The sequence below is a fragment of the Parasteatoda tepidariorum genome, chromosome X2 (genome assembly GCF_043381705.1).
Source record: "Parasteatoda tepidariorum isolate YZ-2023 chromosome X2, CAS_Ptep_4.0, whole genome shotgun sequence".
NCBI classification, from domain to species: domain Eukaryota; kingdom Metazoa; phylum Arthropoda; class Arachnida; order Araneae; family Theridiidae; genus Parasteatoda; species Parasteatoda tepidariorum.
Genome location: NC_092215.1, coordinates 17,980,308 through 18,002,462, shown reverse-complemented (window position 1 = coordinate 18,002,462; position 22,155 = coordinate 17,980,308). Strand labels below are relative to the sequence as shown.

The 22,155-nt window shown below is 28.4% G+C and overlaps 1 protein-coding gene across 1 annotated transcript in view; it reads left to right on the top strand.

The window, feature by feature from the left end:
- LOC107450568 (apolipophorins) overlaps positions 1–22,155 on the top strand; it is a 78,969-nt gene that overhangs the window by 5,021 nt on the left and 51,793 nt on the right. The window contains 10 exon segments of the mRNA XM_071188093.1: positions 1,722–1,769; positions 1,850–2,001; positions 3,556–3,780; positions 5,525–5,677; positions 7,050–7,245; positions 11,196–11,445; positions 11,691–11,856; positions 12,609–12,791; positions 13,920–14,069; positions 15,157–15,304. Coding sequence (XP_071044194.1) covers positions 1,722–1,769; positions 1,850–2,001; positions 3,556–3,780; positions 5,525–5,677; positions 7,050–7,245; positions 11,196–11,445; positions 11,691–11,856; positions 12,609–12,791; positions 13,920–14,069; positions 15,157–15,304 — 1,671 coding nt within the window.

The following is a 22,155-nucleotide window of genomic DNA, read 5'->3' as shown; positions in this document are numbered from 1 at the left end:
ATAAACATATTCAATATAAAATACGCAATAACAGTAATTGGTAGTAATTGATGATAAGGAAAAACTTCAAAATTCTAATTAAAAAATCGTTTTTAATAACAGAAAGCATATACGCTTAAAATTGTATTCTTAGCTGGAACTTTTACATTAAAAATATTCTTTGTGGTTAACTAACGTGTATAAATAAAACTTGTTTAACCGGATTTAATTTTTTTGTTACTTTTAAAGCAAATGAATTACAATGACCATTTTACATAGCTGATTTTCATACCCGCTAACTGTTAAAAATTTTTTGAGGAGTTGAGCATTGATAGTTATTAACTCAGAATTGGATCGGCTGTTCAACGCCAGATAATATGAAAGAAATAGATCACTAATTATTAAGATGTGAAAGTTTTAATATCAATAGTGGTAGCAAAAGGTTTAATAATTTTGAATTTGATAAAAACTTTTAAAATTATTTCATTAAAATAAAAAGTCATTTAAAAATTTGTAATTTTCGTCTGAAAAAAGGTTTAATTTTTTAAAAACAAAATTTATTTCTTTTAAGCACATTACTTTGCCTTTATCAAAAATAATGGAATTTTATATAAAAATGATATTTTAATAGAAACTCTTATGTGTTGTGAAATGTTGTCCAATATTGTTAAAATGACTTTTTTTAGCTGTAATTCCTAAAATATTTTGAGGATTACTTATTTTTTGATTGTTGATTTTATACTCTCTTTGTATTTTGAATAATTTCACTTTTTTTTTAATTTTTCTTTATTCAAGAAAAGAAATATTTTTAAAAACCTAATGGGAATTTAAATTTATTAAATGTTCAGTGTCCTTGAAAAAAATTGGTAATTAGTCCCAAATATTTTCAGGTCTTGAAAATTCTTTTCAAATATTTTTTGAAATGAAAAATTATTTTAAAATTCTTTAAAAATATTTTCAGGTCAATCTTACAATTTTTAAAGAATACGTTAAGGATTCTTAAAATGTCTTCTACTAATTACATCAATTAATAGCGTCATTAGTATCAATTAATATTTTAACCAATCCTAACGTGTTCCGCATTCTTTTTTCTTAAGCGATTGGATTTCTTACATGTTTCTGAGTAAAAACTGATTTAGGCGAATAAGTCAGAAATAAATTGTCTAGAAATAGCAACAAGAAAGTTAGTTACAATTTTCAATGACTATCGAAACGAAATAATTTAAATAACTTTTGATAAAAAAGAAAAAAAATATTAAATCATTCATATTTGTACATGCGCTGAATAATCCTTTATGAAATAATTACGGAGAAAACAATTTGTTGAATTAATTGTATTTTAGAACAATAGTAATTTTTAAATCTTGCTTAAAACTTACGAAATATAAGTCAAGGGTAAAATTTTTATACAAGACTGTTTCTTAGTATCGTGTTGAGTTAGGTATTTTACGAGCTTTCGCAGTTTTTGCTTGATAACAGCATAATACTCCGAAACATCTTTTTTTATTAAAGATAAAATCTTTTCTAAAAAACGAAAATGTGGTTTTTCATTATATTGACTCAAACCTTTTTATTACAAAGAAAAAATCACATTTTTACAATTTTGTGCATGAAATTTTTTTTTTAAGAAATTAAATTAAATATTATTCTAAAAATTCTTACTAAGTTTATTTCTCATATATTTAATGTCTAGAAAATATAGTTTTAGGAATTCAGATTCAATTTTATTTTCAAATTTTTAGGACCAGTTGCATGGGATGACTCCAAATGCGCTCAAAAATGCAATGGAGGTAAAATACTTTTCAAATTTTTCTAAACAATTTTGAGTATCCTGGTTAAGGAAATTGATAAATTTTTCTCTTCTTATTAGGTTCAAAGTATCAGTATTCCGAGCAATCTTCCTATATTTATTCGTTTGAATCACAGAATAAAATGGCTGCGGACGGTGCATCTGATTTGAATATGTGGATGAAAGCTACTGTGAAAGTAACGACCATCTCAAAATGCGAAATGGTCTTACAAGTAAATATCTTTTACCGTTTTTTTTCTGTCGAAAGTATGGTCAAAGCTTTCAGAATATAGAAAAATTTACCGCGTTTCGTTCTCTATAGGAACACAAAAAAGCTCGGTATATTTGACCAAAGTGATTTAGTTATAATTTTAGTAAAATTAACAATAAAATACCATTTTATAATACGTGATAAAATTTGGGGAAAGTAGTAAAACGTGGTAATTTTATAATGACACCTTAGCGCCTGGTATAAAAACCTTTTATACAGGTAAAAATACTTTCCAGTTTTGTATCTTTTACTAAACGTATAGCAATAAGAACCATCTATTTTGAAAACCAGAATTTAGGTAAACAGTTACCATATGAACAGAAAAAGTACTAAATAAGTGGTTTAAATACCGTATATTTTAGTTTTATTAATCAGAATTGCTTCCCTTTTTTATCAGAATTGTCAGTGCCATACAGTACGTTAATTTTACCAGCATTCTCTGTTAATACAGTGCGTTAATTTTACTTTTTCTCCGTCTTTTTTTACCTCTTTTTTTCAACGAAATGTGGAATATGTAAGATGATTTTGCTAAAATAACATTAAATTTACCCATCAATACCAGACACTAAAAGTGGTCTATATAAGAAAAGAGCCTATGGGAAAAATGTATACATTTGATTGTATTAAGTGAATATTTATTTCTTTAAACTACCACTTTAGCTTAAAAAAATCCCTGTGCTTTAACTTAAGATTCTGTGGAAATATTTATATTGTAATATATTGTGGTAGATAAAACTGATTTGTTATTGTAGAATATATTTTAATAATAAATACTTGTGCTGCTTTTTTTTTTAAAAAAAAAAGGAAACCAAGTGCTTTAATTTCTGATCCCAAGGAAATATTTAAATTGTAACATATTGTAGAAGATAGGACTGATTTGTTTTTGCAGAATATATTTTAAGAATAAAACATTTGTGATAGCTTTTTTTTTCTTTTTGAGAAGAAGGAACCATACTATTTAAAAAAAGGAAACAAGGTCCACATGTATAATGAAATATCAGTGAATTATTTTCTTTAGTTAATTTTAATTTTAATATTTTGCACGACTATCATTTGAAATATTTCTTTGTTTTTTTTTTAAATTGTTTAAATACCTTTTTATTTGAAATAATTTTTAAATGCATGAATTTGTGAAACATTTTAAGGAACATAGCTTTTAAATAATTTTGTCTCATTAATAAAAAACTTGATATATTTTAAAATTTTATAATCTGTCTAATGAAAATTATTTTTAAATGAGAGGAAATTTCTTACTTCCTTTAATTGAAAATAAATCTGATTAGTAATTTTAAAAACTATTAAGTATTTTCTTAACATTTTGATATTTTTATAACTTTACCTATTTAAAATTTTTTGAACATTTTTTTACTTAAAAATTATTTTTCAAAGTTTTTATAATTCTTTTGATGAAAATAATCACAATTTCCATAATTATTTTTGTTAAACAGACTTTTTACATGTTTCATACTGTTCGAATTCCTGAATTCTGATAATAATCATTTTTATTTTGATTTAGATTACAGATGTTGCATCCCAACATGGAACGATCAAAGAGACATCTTCTGTGTTCATTGAAGAACTCAAAAGGAATCCCTTACCATTTGCATGGGATGATGGCAAAATCAACCATATATGCCCTAGTCCTGATGATTCAAACGAAGTTAATAACGTAAAACGAGCTATCTTGTCTGCCTTTCAGAACACTATGAAAAGTTTTGACGCCAGTAGATATGACACAGAGGTAAGAGTTTGTTTTGTTTTTCAAAGCTCTGCTGTCAGGAAAGTAAACAAAAAAAAAACCACAGTCTAAGTTCCTTACACTCAAAACAAAGCGATGATTTTCAACTACATATATCATGCTGCGAAGAATTATCTGGGCTTTAGAATGGAAAAATAACAAATATTTAAGAAGTTAACTTTTTTAAAAATCGCCAATTTGGCGACATTTTCCCACCGAAATGAAAATTATCAAAATGGCTGCCTCAGTCTCAGCTTTTTCATATTTTTATGAGCCCAGATAATGCAGCATTGAAGTAATTTTTTAAATATTAAAAAATTAGACCACAAATGCTTTTCATTTTCTGTCTGGGCTTTTCATTTTTCTGTGACTTTTAATAATAAGTATAGACAGCGCTGACTTTAGATAGGCTAAACTTGGCCCAATAGTCATGAGTAAGTGTTGCAAAGTCTCAGCAGTTACAAAAAATAGCATATTATTTTCTCAAAAAAAATTTAATAAGCTGACGGAGACTTCGAAAAACGGGCTTGCGCTTTCAAAGACAGAATTGATTGATGCCGAAAAAATTACATTATATACAATTTTCAATGTAAACTTTTTTACGCAGATATATAAAGTTTACGAGAATATTTAAATAACTTTATGAAACCAAAAAAGTATTATTATAAATTTTTTTATGACTTAATTAAAAATTTAGCTAAAATTTATGCAATAGCAAATACATTTTCTTGATGAGCTATCTTTTATTTTACAATGTTTTGCTATGCATATTTTAAATGAAGAGAAAAATCCTTTATCGATATTTATTTTTGTTTTTTCATTCTTAACGAATTTTTCTGATCTCAGTCATTTCTCTATTAAGCGAATTTTTTTATCAAGCGTTCACTATAATTTAAAATAATAAATTCTACATTTCATTTTTAAAAAAAATCAAGCCACCAAGTTTTGTAAGCATCTAATTTTATTATTTTATTATTATTACAATTTTATGATTATCATTTGCTATTTTAAATGCCTACTTATAATTTTCTCCACCGCAATATCATGCTATTTTTTTTAAGTTTATTCATATTGATAAATTTAAAAATTAACTGAAATATTCAATTGAACAGTACAAATTTCGTCATCAAGAAGCATTCGCATAAAAAATAAAGAAAGAAAGAGTTTTTGCATAAATAATAGAAATGTTTCGGCTTTAACCCTTTCAATACGGCGAAAAATCACTAGGGACAGCACATGTCCCGTCCGGTGCGAATGGGTTAAACAAATTTGCATGTTTCATTAGGAAGGGTTCATGCGCACTTGGAAAATATTAATAACTAGTATCGATTTTGTTAAAAAGAAGTTGAAAATTTCTAAATATTTGCTTCCACTATTGAAATAGAAGTTCACGTGCGCCAAATTTGAATCTATATGTATTAACTTAGTGAAAATGAAATATTCTGGTAGGTACAAGCATAATAATATAAAAAATATATATTAATATTATTACCGCTTTTTAATTCTGTCCATGTGCGTATGAATCCTGCACCTGTCTTCTTTAACTGTTTCCGCGTTACAGACAGATTTTGGTTTTCATACTGATTAAATTGATGCTCTTTAACAAAGGTTTTTCCGGGCCTTTCGAACATTTCAGCTTTAGAAGAAATTTTGCTTTATACGGCTTTTCTTTTGAACAAAATATACTGTACCATGAAAATTATATATTTTTTCAAAATTACTTATTAATAAATCATATATATTTCAGGTGGATGTCCTAGGTTCATGTGATACAAAATACTCTATTGATAAAATAGAAAATGAGAAATATATTTTAAAAAAAACCAAAAATATTGCAACTTGTACAAATCACTTGAAAGGACAAACTATTTTGTTGGCTTCGTTTTATGAATCTGCATCGGTAAGACTTTTTTTTTTAATTTTATTTATTTTTTATTATTATTGCATTTCTATATTTTAATTCATTCGAATGAGATAATAAATTTCAATTTTTAAGAAGAATTTTACCACTAAATTTCCAATTTTGGCGTAACTTTTGATAATTTGTCTGATCAGAAAGTTAATAACAATTTTGAGGAATAAATATGTAAGTCATCATTGTCGCAAATATTCTCCACATTTTCATTAGTTCAAATAGAAAATTCACAACAATTGTAAAGAAAAATGGCAATGAAAATTCAATATTGCTAACAAATGTATCGATCATAAATTAACCAATTGAAAATTTATGACAATTTCAAGGAAAAACTTTTGCGATGAATATTTAAGTTTACAAAAGAAACATAAAATTATTAAACATTTATTCGGAGATAAAATGTATTTGGCATTTTGCTTTAAATAAGTGTGCTAGGAGTAAAAAATTTGGTTAATTTGTGTGAAACTGAAATAAGGTGTTATATCGTGTTGTGTCTAAAACCCTGATAGGATTACATCTTTATCAAGCATTAATTACTCTTAAAATTTATAATTTGTGACAAATATTATGTTCCTGCTAATGTGCCTTGTTATCTTTCTCATTTACACAAATGTATGACTAATCAATCTAGCGTAATTTCTCGATAATCATCACATTCCAATCTTTTGGTTTCTATTGTTGATGACAATGTATTTATTACGATCATAAATAAAATGATAAGTAAAACCATATTACTTTACTTCTTAAACTTCGTAAATGGTGAAACTTTTGAATAAGCACCGCGTTCCATTCTTTTTTGTTTCTATTGTTGCGTTTAAATAGGAGGATGAGTTGAACCATATTATCTCACTTCTTAAACTTCGTAAATGGTGTAATTTCTCGATAACCAAAGCATTCCATTCTTTTGGTTTCTATTGTTGCTGACAATGTATTTATTACGAGTTTAAATAGGAGGATTAGTTGATCTATATTAACTTAGTTCTTAAACTTCGTAAATGGCGTAATTTCTTGATAACTATCCCATTCCATTCTTTTGGTTTCCATTGATGCTGACAATGCATTTAATGCGAATTTGAATAGGATTATAGGTCAAACCACATCATTTTGCCTCTTAAACTTGGTTGCATGCTATTATTTTTTAACTTGAACCAAAAGTTTAACTTAGCTTCTTATTATATATAGCTGTGAATCTGTATCGGATTATGGTTTAAGAAACGGAAATTAAGGTTCAAAATTGAAACTCTTTTACTGAGAACGTAAACTGAATTACCAATTTAAATTAATAACTATTTAACTTAAACTAATGGCGTTATAAGGAGTAAGAAATGAGAGAATTATTATTTTTTTACTTTTGTAGACAAGACAACATCTTCCATTTTTATCTGGTGAAACTTTAGAGTGCATGCAAACAATAGACAGTGGTATAGTTGAAGAAGTTACTTGCGAAGAAAGTGCATCATTTAAACCACTATCCGACTATGGCTATGTTGTAGAGGCAAAAGGAAAAACAATATTGAAGAAAATATCTTCAGAACCAGCAAGCAGGATATTATGTAAGTAAAAATTTACTGTACCATATTTTATATTTTCAGAAATACATTTAAAGTTTTTTCATTCAAGATTCAAGTCTTCATTCAAGTTTTCATTCAAGTTTTTTATTTCAAGTTTGATGTTAAATTCATCAAAAACTAACGTATTTCATTTATGTTGTTAATTAACCGTATTTCAATAATATTGCTTAAGAGACCTCGTTCCACTCAATTGAACTTAAAGGTGAGTAAAGAAAGTAGGAAATTATAAATATAGTTTTAATCATCCACATCTAATTTTCTCAATTAAATTGATAAGGAATATTTAATTTACTTGGCAGTGCCATTTTATATATGTGCCATATGTGCCATTTTAAATATGTAAGTTTAAACATGTAAGTTTAATCTGCATCTTGTCCTTCAATTGTGCCAACTTTTTGCAAATCAATTTTCTCAAATTCTCCACATAAGGAATATTTAGTTTACTTGGCAGTGCCATTTTATATATGTACCATATGTGCCATTTCAAATATGTAAGTTAAAACATGTAAGTTTAATTTGCATCTTGTCCTTCAATTGTGCCAACTTTTTGCCATGTCATAGACATCTTAATTTTACGAATGCCATGGCCATCTTATTTTAATGAATGTCATGGACATTTCAGTCTCTTGAATGTCATGGAAAAACCCACTTGAACTTCGCATGGTAACAAAATTTTTGCCATGTCATAGACATCTTGATTTTACGAATGCCATGGCCATCTTATTTTAATGAATGTCATGGACGTTTCAGTCTCTTGAATGTCATGGAAAAACCCACTTGAACTTCGCATGGTAACAAAATTAGAACCCACCATTTTTATCAGATCTTTCAAAAACTGCTTGTCATTTCCGAGAAATTTCCGTAATAAGTAATTCTTATAAGATAAGGATGAAGTTGTTATGATAATAAAAATGAGCAATATTAAACATACATCAATCAATCAACATCCTCACATTCTACTTTATTAGTGACCCTTGAGATTCAGTTTTAAGAAAAAGTTCAAATGTCAAAATGATATCCATACAACTTGTGTATGTGAGTAATTAAAATTCCCTCGCCTGTTAAATTACTTCCTTAGATATTATGATTTTTCATATCTCAAATTACTCTATAACGTAAAGTGGGTCACTCTCACGAGTAAAAAGATAATATTTGAGTAAAGGTTCAAATTGATAGCCTACATCAGATTTGAAGACTTACGTAGTTCTTTTGGACCTAAATTGGCTTTAAATTGATCTCCAGTTATCAAGAAAATCTCTTATCTCATAAACATTTATTTTGCGTTTTTTAACATGCTATTAGTTTATTTATGAATTCTGTGTCTCTGTCAAAAAAACCAACATAATTGCTAAGTTTCCGAGACATTTATCCGCATTCACTTATGTTTTATATAATTTCACTAAAAATTGAAAATTAATTTTCTTTCGCTTGGTTCTTACGCACAGGGAGAAAATTTCTACTTAGTTTAAAGATGCTTCAAAACATATATATTATCACTTTTTGCACATTGGGTTAATACTTTATCCATACAATTGTTTAGTCGTAACGTTCGTTCGTAGTCGTTCGTAAGTGTTTGAAACTTTTATACATATTCACTTATCTTTTATGCACTTTCACAGGAAATTGAAAATTATTTTTTGTCTCATGGCTCTTACACACAGGGAGAAAATTTCTACTTAGTTTAAAGATGCTTCAAAACACATATATTATCACTTTTTACACATTGGGTTAATACTTTATCCATACAATTGTTTAGTCGTAACGTTCGTTCGTAGTCGTTCGTAGTGTTTGAAACTTTTATACGCATTCACTTATGTTTTATACACTTTCACAGGAAATTGAAAATTATTTTTTTTACTCATGGTTCTTACACACAGGGAGAAAATTTCTACTTAGCTTAAAGATGCTTCAAAACACATATATTATCACTTTTTACACATTGGGTTAATACTTTATCCATACAATTGTTTAGTCGTAACGTTCGTTCGTAGTCGTTCGTAGTGTTTGAAACTTTTATACGTATTCACTTATATTTTATATAATTTCACAAGAAATTGAAAATTAATTTTCTTTCGCTTGGTTCCTACGCACAGGGAGAAAATTTCTACATAGTTTAAAGATATTTAAAAATATATACATTATCACTTTCTACACATTGGGTTAATACTTTATCCATACAATTGTTTAGTCGTAAAGTTCGTTCGTAGTCGTTCGTAGCGTTTGAAACTTTTATACGTATTCACTTATGTTTTATACACTTTCACAGGAAATTGAAAATTACTTTTTTTACTCATGGTTCTTACACACAGGGAGAAAATTTCTACTTAGCTTAAAGATCCTTCAAAACATATATATTATCACTTTTTACACATTGGGTTAATACCTTATCCGTACAATTGTTTAGTCGTAACTGGTTATACAAGAACTTGATCTTACCAAATTCGGTTTTAGTTTTAGCCGATGAATTTAGTGTTTGTGTCAAAAAATCTACGTAATTGCAAAGTTTTTGAGACTTTTATACGCATTTGTTTATGCACTTTTACAGGAAATTGAAAATAAATTTTTTTTCATGTTTCATATTCACATAGAGAAAATTTTTACATGAAGAAAAATTTTGCATAGTTTAAAGATATTTCCAAAAACATGTATATATATTACAATTTTTTACACATTGGGTTAATATCTAACCCGTACAATTGTGCAGATTTAATCGTAACGGGTTATACAAAAACTTGATCATAGCCAGTGGACAGAAAAACTACATTATTTTTGTAGTTTACCACAATTACAACTACTTTGTTACAAATGTAGTTAACTACAACCACTTTTTTGAAATGTAGTGACAACAAACTGCTTTGGAATTGTAGTAACTATTTAACTACTGTAAAGAGACGAACTTTGCTGGCGAACTTAATTTACACCTATGTTCAAAATGGTTTTGAATGAGAAATTGAGTTATATTAAATATAAGGGAATATTTATTCATGTTTATATGAGCCAGTTTGTTATTCCAAAACATTTTTTTTTTCGAATTTGATCATTTAACCTTAAACTATTTATGCCTTTTTCGACAGCAAATACTTAATTTAAGAAATGCAAAATTATCAAATAATTGCGATTATTAATTGCTTAATGCTCTTTTGTTTCCTCTAAGAAATTAAGTGCATCGAAATTATGTTCCATTTCTTTAAAATAACATCGTTTCACAAGAGTGCATTCGCGTTTGAAAGTATGACCAAAGTGATTAACTATCTATTTTTCGTAACGGCTAGTTTATATATTAGTTATATGAGATTTTAAGCACGCAATTTCTGTTAAAGTTCAGTTGCAGTCACATGGTTATTTTCGTTGCATCGATTGTCAGATCCGCGAAGATTTGTACCGATCAAATTCGAAAAATTAGTTGCGTTTGAACCGTGTTTCGTTTCTAAACTAACGTAAACCTTTTCGGGACGGGAGAGTCATAAATAAATGTAGTCGTACGGATTCAGAATCAGGAGAGTAAAAATTAAAAACGGTAGCTTAAGTTTGGGCATAGCTAATTTGACAGATTTATTTCTGCTTTCACTTTAAATCTAACACATCTAATCCTTATGTGTTAAAACTGTAACTATACAGTTTATAACTCGAACTAAGTCGTGCTGAATTACCTAGTTTATCCACCCAGTTTTTCAAATATGATCACATGTCTTCGGATCATCCTGGAATTTTTCCCGAACTATTCCCGATATCCCGTTTTGTAGCTCTAGAGCAACATAAATAAGGTACTACTAATACTGTAATTGAACATCTGTGAGATTAAGGATTCGTTTAGGAATATTGTATCTGATTTGATTGCTACTTTTTTGTGAATTTTACTCAGCAGTGATAATAATAAAATGTTATCTTGGGATCTTTAAATTTGATAATAAATATAGATATTTCTGTTTCAGATCGAGCTCCTCATAAAGAGAGTCTTGTATTTAAATATACACCGAAAGTAAAGAAGGATGAAAATCTTGTCAGTGAGGCTCAAGCTATTTTAAGAAGCATTTGTGAAAGTTCAGAAACTCTGTTGTCAAAAGATGCTGCTAGCAAAGTTCATCAACTAGTATATGTTATCCGAAGATTAAGCCTAGAATCTCTAGAATCCATATACAATTCAGTCAAAAGCAAGCAACTATGCAACTCCGGCAAAGCTTTGTAAGTTTTCAGACAATTTCTATCACATATAATCCATTAAGAAAATAAATGAATGAACTATGCAAAACTTTATTTTTAATGATTGTCGTAAGAAATTTTTTAACCACTGATGTAAGTCATACAATTTCATGTTTGCTTAGTAATATTATGAATGTTGCAACTCTGGATACAAAGCCTTTTATATATTACTAGATCACGAGTTTACTGAAATGATAATCATTAAACCTTAATTTCTTATTTTTTAGAACAATTTTCCAAGACTCATTGAAAGCAGCGGCATCAGGAGGATCTATTAGTCTTTTATCAAAACTTGCTGCAAAGGGAGATATTTCAAAACTTGATTCAATTATTTGGTTGTCTCTTTTACCATTTACGTCTTATGTAGAAGAAGAATCCATCGCTGCCACATTGGTAATTTTTTTTAAAAATCTTATTTAACTATCTTTTTTTATTATATTAAAATTCATCAGCAAAATCCGTCACTGTCACATTGGTAACTTAATTTGAAAATATAATTTAACTATATCTATTATATTAAAATTCATCCACACAATACGCTGGTAACTTTTCCTAAAATCTGATTGAACTATCTCTATTATATTAAAATTCATATTCAGAATCCGTCGCTGTTACATTAGTAACTTTTTAAAATACGATTTAACTATCGCTATCTATTATATTAAAATTCATCCTCAGAATCCATCGCTGCCACATTGGTAACTTTCTTTTAAAATATGATTTAATTATATGTATTATATTAAAATTCATCCGCATAATCAGCCACTGTCACGTTGGTAACTTTTTTAAAAATCTGATTGAACTATCTTTATCTATTATATTAAAATTCAACTGCAGAATCCGTCACTGTCACATTGGTAGCTTTTAAAAATACGATTTAACTATCGCTATCTATTATATTAAAATTCCTCCTCAGAATCCGTCAGTACCACATTGGTAACTTTTTTCAAAATGTGATTTAACTATCTCCATTTATTTTATAAAAATTCACCAATTCATCATTGCATTATATATAAACATAATTTTGCTATCACTTAAATTATAAAGATTAAATCTTCCGGAAAATCAGAAATTTTGGCAGCTTTATATTTTAATAGTTATGAATTTAGTTTCCATAATTCCTGAAATCTCTTTGTTACTTCCAGCCTCTATTGAAGAAGGATTCTGCTAGCAAATATGCTTTGCTTGGTGTTTCAGCTATGGCCTATAAATATTGTTTTACATACGGTGGTTGCGAGACATCAAAAGCTGTAGGAGATGTGTCAGCTAGTTTAAAGCAGATTCTCGGTGATAAATGTCAAGCATCAAATGAAGATGAAGAAATTCAGGTAAGGTGGATTTCTTGAAATATACAGAATTGATTGTATTCTGGTTTTTTGTACCATCCTTCCTAGGTCTAAAATCAAGGAGTGGAGCATGTAATTTTACCGCGAATTTCGCGGAGTTCTGATAAGACAGTTCGACAATCAATCTCAGGACAATTGGTTCGTAAACTTCCGCAAATCAAAAACTTATAATCCGAGGAAATTTTCACGGAGTTGCACAATTTAAAATTTTGATTTTGAAACTTTCGCTAAATCCCGTTAATGAGATGCTTACTTACTTGTGATTCTTCTCCCAATTGACAAAAATCTGCCAATTTGATTCGTTTGGTTTAGTGGATTTTCGTCTTTTTGAATATTTAAAACTTTGTCGGAATCTACTAGTATCACGATTCATAGTCACGCACTTTTAATATCAAGCATTGATTTTCGTATTTATATGAGTTAAAAGTTACACAGTGCGATACGTATTCACGCAATTTAAAAATCCAATATCGTGATTCACATTCACGTCTTTTTAAAATCCAATGTTGCGATTCGTATTCATGTCTTTATTATAATAAACATCAATTTTCGTATTCATCAGATTCAAAAGCTGCACCAAGCGATTCATGTTCTCCCTAGTAAGAAATTTAAAAATCATGCAGCAGTATTCGTAATCACGTGATTTAAATATCGAATATCGCGATTTGTGTTCTTTTGTTTTTAAAATGAAATATCTCGATTCATGTTTACGTGATTTTAAAATTCAATATCGCTCTTCATATTCACATGATTTTAAAATTCAATATCGTGCTACATATTCACGTGATTTTAAAATTCAATATTGTGATTCTTGTAATAACTAAATTCTTTCTTGAATTGGTTACTATAAAGGTGTGATATTCTTCATTGGTGGGTAGTTTAATTACAAATCTTATTTCAAAAAATTATGTTATACATGCACAGTATATAAATTGGTATGGTACAAAACTTGATATCATGATCTTGTACATAACATTTTCAGGGTTTTCCACTGTGTGTCATAATCACTCGTGAATACGTATTTCATAAATCATACTTTCTTACATATTTTTTTCTTTGCGTAAAATAAAAACAAATTGATTAAAGTACTGTTTTTTATTTTTAATTTAGATTATAACAGCACTGAAGGCATTTGGAAATCTTGGTTATGTTGGAGAGAGTGCAGATAGTATTTTTGAATGTGCTTCTTTAGCAACGAATAAAATCCCTATTCGAATTGCAGCTATTGAGGCCTTCCGTAGATCACCATGTACAGAAAATGTAAGTAACATTTTAATAAATGCAATGAAACTAAGATCTTTCTCTGGCATATTTTTTTCAGTTTACTGTTGAAAGTGAATTCTAATAATGAAAGTGAAAGTGAATTTTCTCTTTAATATGAATAGTTTGTAATGTAAGCCACAGTGGTTGTTACGATTGATTAATTTCCCTTGCAAAATATGAAGGTATTTTTGAGGTTTATATGAAGTTGTTTTAAGGTGTCGAGGCTGATTTGAAGTTTACTCCAAGTTTATTTCAAAAGCAATTTTAAAAGATCAACCGCCCAAGATCTGTAATGATGGTGTATGAAGGTTATGTTTCACACTTGAGGTTGTTTTAAGGATGACGGAAATCTACTTTAGAGCAATCAGCCTAGGGAGGTTGTTTTTGAAGCGTACGGATTATTTTTTTCCCACTTCAAGCAAATATGTATAGATTTTTGAATAATTTCACCCGATCTAAACTTAAATTTTTAATGAGGTTGATTTTGTGAGATGTAAAAGAGGTTGAAATTGAGGTTTATTAATGAGGTTATGTTCGGTTTGAAATATAACCTCTTTCTCTACCTCAGGTGTTTTTTTTTTACATTTGTCACAATCAAATCAACCTCAAAAACACCTCCTTTTTTGTAAGGGTAAACATATTATAAATAAAAAAATAGATTAAAATAAAGAATTTAAAGCATAGAAAAAGAGAGGCAAATCTAAAATAAACATTCAAATTTCAAATGCTGAAAAAAATTATCGAAATATCAAAATGCAAATAAATTATGAGTGGAATACTTAGGATTACGTTGTGGCAAAGTTCTTCAGCTATTTCTTTGCATTTTGATATTTTGAAAATATTTTCTCAGTCATTTATTCTAGGTTTACCTAAACACTCCTTTCGTTAATATTTAAATTTTAACACACCAATAAAGATGAAATAGAATTTGCATTGAAAGGTATCTCCCACGACGGTACAGCATCTTCTTAAGAGCTCGATCACCTATTTCAAAATGGTAGTTTTAAAATCCCTTCAAAATGTTGCGTAAACACAAGGGTAACAGGTAATATCTATGAAACTTAAATGTCATAAAATTTTACAGGTAGTTTCCAAATTGTTGGACATATATAAAAGTAAGACAGAAGACGACGAAGTCAGGATCGCATCATTGATATCTCTCTCAAGGTGCCCAACTGTAGAGATTGTACGTCAAGTTTTGGAAATCTATGCAGCAGAAACTAGCAATCAAGGTATATAAGCTTTCCTTTGTGCAATATTATTTTTAAATTCAAATCACACCTATCAAGCATTTTTCTTCAATATTTTAATGCATGTAATCACTCCCTACGTCCCAAATTAGTTGTTACAATTTAGGTCAAATATTTGATCTTAAATTGCTGGTGGAAGAGTTCTTACAAAATGGAGAGTGGCTTAAGAGTGTAGGAACCCTGGATTTTTGAAACTAATTTATTACTGATATAAAAGGGGAATTCTGGGTAATCTAGGGACAATGTTGTTGATTGCTATGTTGTTGTCAGCATAACACTCTGAAATCACTGAATAATATTAAAACAAAATTAGAAAATAATCAGTTTTAATAATCAGTTCAAAAGTATGCAAACGCAGCAACTAATTTGGAACAGAGGGAGTATTATTGTTTTATTTTTTTTAATCATGCAATAAGCATCTCTTTTTACACTGTAAAAAATTTTTCGGTAAAACTACATGAAGATATGCTAGAAATCATGTATCAAGAATCTTTTGTAAAATTACTGAGAATTTAAAGCGGAAAATTCCTAAAAAATTATCCGCATGAGATTCGGTAATTTTACATGAATAAAGTTAAAGTTTACTCAGCAAGCTACTTCATGGCTCTTTGACCTTAAGATAGATCAGAAATCATCTAGGACATTACGTTAGAGTAAAATACATTTAAATTTCTGAATCTCAACTATGTTTTGTTTATTATTTATCTAGTTGCGTATGACGTTATTTAATTCATTGAGTGTCTTGGAAACATTTCTAAAGGACTGGAAGCTCAATTATTTCATTCTCGAAATTTATATAGGAGAAACAAGGTAGTAGTATTTACCATAATTCAGTAATAATATAAATATTTATATTTTGATCTGGAATTAGGTCATTTTGATATTTAAAAACCAAAGTGGTAACCAATGCAGAAAATTAAAAAATGAAAGCCTTGTTACTTTTCCCAATAAATGCTTTTTACGCTCAAACCAAATGTAAAATTTTTACAACAATAGTCTTAAATGGATTAATCAACTAATATTATTCATAATTCAAGTAACGAAATGTTCTGTCACTTTTCCCAATAAGTGCTTTTTGCGTCAAAAATAAATGTCGCACTTTCGCAACAATAGTCTTAAATGAGTTAATCAGCCAATATTATTCACAATTCAAGTAAGTTTTGAAATTTAATGTTTATTTTGCAAATAAGACATTAGGTTCATTTAAAGAGGTAAGTATTATTTATACATATTATTGAAGCACGTTAGACTGGTTTTGCATCGTTGTTATAAAAATAAGGTGTAAGTGTTGTAATTTATGTACAAGTTTTTAAATGGTTGTATCTACCTAAAGCTATATTGCAAAGGTAAGTTTTTGGCACTAAAAATGCATATATATTGTATGACAAAATCATTCATTTTAAAGAACACTTATGTATTATTTGTATGATGTAAAAAGTTTTCCCATATTTGTTTAAAAAAATGTTTTTCTTTGTTAAAAAATATAATTACAAAAAAAGTTTCCTTTATAAAAAAAATTTAGGTAACTTCTATCTATTAAAATACATTTAAAATAGTTATCTGTAAAATTTACTGATTTTTAACAAAATGTATATAACCTAACAACCTTTGAATCCATTTGGTATGACTTAACATGACCCCCCCCCCCNCCCCCCCCCCAAAAAAAAAGTAATGCCGTCATCGACGAATTCTCTTTCTTGGAGATGTTGAGCTACTTCCATACTCTGCAACTACTACGGAAGTTCCGTAGTTTTGGAAAATGCTTTTCTTAGTGGTAGCAAAAGTAATCTATTAAAAATATTAAGAGTAAAATTAATGTCTTAAAAGTAATGTATGTACTTGTATTATTTTGAATAACAGACGGTAGACATCGTAATATATGTAAACAAATATCATTCTCAATTTTCAATATTATTTAAATTACCTGATTAAAAGCCTCATTCGCTTCAAAAATATATAAAAAGGGGAAAAAACTGTCGATATGTTTCAAGCTCTTCAAAAATAGGTGCCCATTTTCAAGACTAGCCAGACATGAATGAAAGGAAACAAAAGTGATTTGAAATATAAATTTATTTATCTAATTTATTTTTTACTTTTATCATTTATTTAATTTATTATTCATTCAATTTATTATTCATTCAATTTATTATTTATTATTTATTTAATTTATTATTTAAATTGCAAGCTTTAAAGCAACCTTAAAATTATTACTTTATATTATGCATTTGAATTAATTATAATTAATAATTAGTAAAATATCACAAAATTTTCAACTTGGGTATTTCTAAGCGTATAGACATAATACTTTTTTAAATGCCCCATAACCTATGAAGCATCTAGTTTTGCATTTTGGAAATATATACATTTTTTATCAGACTACTAAGGAATAGTAATAGAAATATTTAGTTCTCAATAATCAAATTTATTTAATTATAAATTTCTCCTTTTATAGAAAAAAAATCATGTTCCCCTTAATAATTGTAAATATTTTTTTACACAATAATTCCGAAAGTTCATTTAAACCCCATCATGAGGGAACCGTTTTGCTTAAATCTGTTATTATTGTTACTGTTAGTAGTATTAGTTAAATTTATTTAAATCTAAATTTCTAATTTTAGAGGAAAAAAATTCCTTTTCTTCTTAATAATTGTAAATATATTTTCACAGTAATGCAAGAAGTGCATTTCTTTCCCCATCAGCAGGGTATTGTTTAAATCACTTACTATTGTTACTATTAGTTGATTTTATTTAACTCTATTTTGTATAAGTTTATATTAGTTAAATTTATTAAACTCTAACTTTTTCATTTTAGAGAGAGAAAAAAAATTCGTGTTCACCTTTTAATTATGAATATTTTTTTCTTAGTTTTACAAAAAATCAGCAAGGATCTGTTTAAATTACTTACTATTGAACCATCATTCATAAAGATTTATGAGGAATAATTACAATATAATGCCATTTTTTTCATAATGACACTTTTAACAGCAGTACAAGTCGGTGCATATTTTCTCCCTTCCTCAAAGAATTATTGATAAATATTGGACAATCATTATTAAGAGAATTTTATGAAGAATAAGAAGAATAATGACAAAATATGTAAGAAAACACTTTTATCAAAAGTTCCAATGCACTGACATTTCACAGATTTCAATTATTTGCAAATGATTTTACATTCAAATATTTAACAAAATTACAATAATAACAGAGCCATCAGGGAATTGTTAAAATTGGGTACCACTGAACAATCATTTCTAGTTTTACGTGGAATAATTTTAACATCATACCGTTTTTTTAGTGGTATTTACCCTGGTGGTATTTACATTTGAATACTTAAATAAAGACGAATTAAGTTTCTACCACTTTTTTACAATTTTAGTCTCCCGGAGCGTCCCTGCAAACTTTTAATTATTTAGAAGTAGTGGTAAATAAAAACCCTATTAATCGAATTTACTAAAGCAAGTGTCATACATTAGAAGACAATCACTCAAAAATATTTATCCGCTGTTCATAACAAGTTGGCATCTCTCCAACTGCTCCTCTTTCTACAAAAGTTTTAAGAAATTGGAAGCTAATTAAAAAGTAAAACTTGTAAAGTAAGGATAACAACTCCCACTCTTTCAAAGTGTCACCTCGAGCTTTATTGGAATTACGCACATTTTCAAGCGTGTGTGCTAATTTGGGTTTATGAACTTTTGTCAAATAGATGGACAGATAGGATAACACAGAGAAGGACAGCACGAAGATTCAAGGTATCAGCGGGATTCGAACCCTCTACGCCCATGCTTTACACACCACTCGGCGGGTGATACCGCTCGTTCAGGGAGGCCCTTGTCACCTCTACTTTATTTACTTTTACTTTATTTACAAAAATTGGGCACCTGGGCCACTTAGCGGCCCCTATCCCATACATCTAGAAATTTACAGAAAATGTATAGTAATAACATTTTGAATTTAGCAGTCGATGTGGTAGCTAATAGAAAAACAGGCACTTTGCTTCAGTAAATATAACATTTGAATATCTGATTCATCGAATCTAAGTTGACATAAATAAATATTAACATAAATTGATAAGTATTTCACTAATTAAATTTCTATATTTTAACTAGCACATATTTAATTATGGCATACATTGAAGTTCATTCGAATACATTGTGGTAGCCATAAAAAAAATTCAAGCCGTTTGCTTGTGAAATAATAAAACAATGAAAAAAATTAATATGACAAATTGACGTTTTTACTTAACACTAGAAATATTGATTGTAGACTTAAATTAAAAATAAAGATAAAACATGATTTGATAAGTACAGTAATTGATTTTTGAAAAATGAAAGGCATAATTGATGAATATAGATAAATCATACCTTGATACAGGATAAAATAACATATTTGGAGAAAATGCAGTAAATATATTTTATCAGAGAAACATTGCTCATTAAATACAATAGAATTTTCAAAAGAATTTAACGTGCATGAGTTGATAAATAGGCGGGCATAAATTGTCTATATTATCAGAAAATAAATTCTGGGATTGAGATGTTTCCCCGATGATCCCCCGCAGACCTTGTCACCTCTAGCTAACTGCAACAACACCTCGTATGATTGAATTTTTGATATGTAGTGGTGGAAAAATAACTTTAAAGAAAAAATACTAAACTAAAACCAACTTAATTACGTTACGACTAGAAAATATTTTTTAACAAAGCGGAGCAAGTTTGAATCTCTGCATTTCATAACGTCACAGGTTAAATAAAATAAGAAATCTTAACATGCCATGTGCAATGCTCGCTGATTGGTACACCATTCAGTTACGTCACTTTATTGGAATGGACTGTCGTAATGAAAAGGGTAAAATAATTTATTCAAATATTAAAGTATTTTCTTATGTTTTAATTAAGTATTTCCGTAACAAAATGCCATTATCTTTCAAATTAAATATAAGATAGGTCAAAAAATATAACACACTCAATACAGATAGTTTCTCCCATTATTGCTTACAATAATCTAATGTTTTAAAATTCAACGAAAACACTTAATATGATGATAATTATAATTAAATAGGAAAATATATTTCATAAGAATTGAATTTTTATTGCATATAGCATAAATATCAATAGAACTCAGAATTAGCATCCGTTAAAGTTGATGTTTCCACCTTTTGAGAAGTTCCCAGTGAATGATGAAAGATACTCAAATCAAACTTTTTTATGGTTTTCCATTGATGTACCAACCTAATATTGATGGTAACTATCAATAATTCTATCATGAACCATTATAATGTTTGATAGTAATAAACATAAGTAACCATCACTCCGATGTAGGGAATTTGGCCTGATTTATGATGGTCCAACATAAGAATAGAAACTTGTTTTGTTGGTTTGTACATTTTGAACCATCAGAAATTTTTCTTAGATATCAAATGTTTTAACGATCATGGACCACCATCATCCCAATGTTGGAATTCAGGCTGATTTTTGATGAACCAACATGCAAAAACACAAATTGTTTTTATGGTATATTCTTGCTTAACCAACAATAATTATTATTAAACCATCATGGAAATGCTTTGCAGTACCATTATAGACCATCACGAATTCCCATCTTAGAAATCAAATGTTGGAACGTTCATGAACAACCATCATCTTAATGTAGAAATTCGTACTGATTTATGATTGTCCAACATAAGGAAACCAAATCGTTTTTATGGTATATTCCTGAGAACCAACAGGAACTCCCATTAAACCATCAAGGAAATATATAGTTGGAATCTTCATGGACCATCATGGATTGTTGGTCAAACTTCTCTTGCCGGTTAACCATCATAGCTTTGAAGTTGTCTTTTCAATCATCGAGTGATGGAAGTTTGTTGGCATATTAAAAACCATGAACGCATAATGGAAAATGTTGGATGATGGTGATCATCAAATTAAGTTGGATCATCAACCAACATAACCATCAAAATATTTTGATGGGACTATTAAGAATTTTGACGTGTGTACTGAAATGGTTTGTGGTTTAGCAACCATTTAAATTTAAATATTTTTCATCGTTTAGACATCAGAGTTCTTTATGAATATTAAATTGAATTATTTTGGTGCTTAAGAACATTGTTTAATTTTTTTTCTTTTTTGAAAATATGGGATACATTTTAATGGATGCATGGGTGCAAAGAACAGACAGTGTGTGCAAATTTTGATAGGAGGAGCTCCCAAAGGTCGCCAAAAATATTCCAGTTGTAGCTTAGCTAATACTTTATATTTCTTGTTTTTAATTATGGATCATTCAATTTTCTTAATCACCACAAAGATTTGAAAGCTTATTGCATAGATAGAGAAATCTGATTCATATGAAATAAGGAAAATTTCAAATGTCTTTACAGAGATACCAACTTGCTCCGCTTTATAAAATAGTATTTTCTAGTCGTAGCGAAATTTAAGTTAATTTTAGTTACGTATTTTTCCTTTTAAGTAATTTTCACTCTACTAAATATCAAAAATTATAAGCATCATCTAAAATGCAACGTTAAAGCATCCATGTATTGGTTACTCTATTAAAAAGTAGGCGTAACTATCCTTCTTTAACGAATTTTACTATACAATTTGCTACCACTTAATTGAAACTATTCCAGAAAGCGGAGCAGTTGGTATCCCTGTCCTTAATACATAGTTTGCTACCACTTGAATATTTTTAGCGGCTATTTTTGAAGTTCCGCCTATCGAAAATGGGCACTAACTTTCCTGGCCACCCAATATAGTAATAAGCTTTCTACCATTTTAATTGTTTTTGGTTCAAAGCCTTGTTATCTCATAATAATTATCATTCACTTTACAATATTT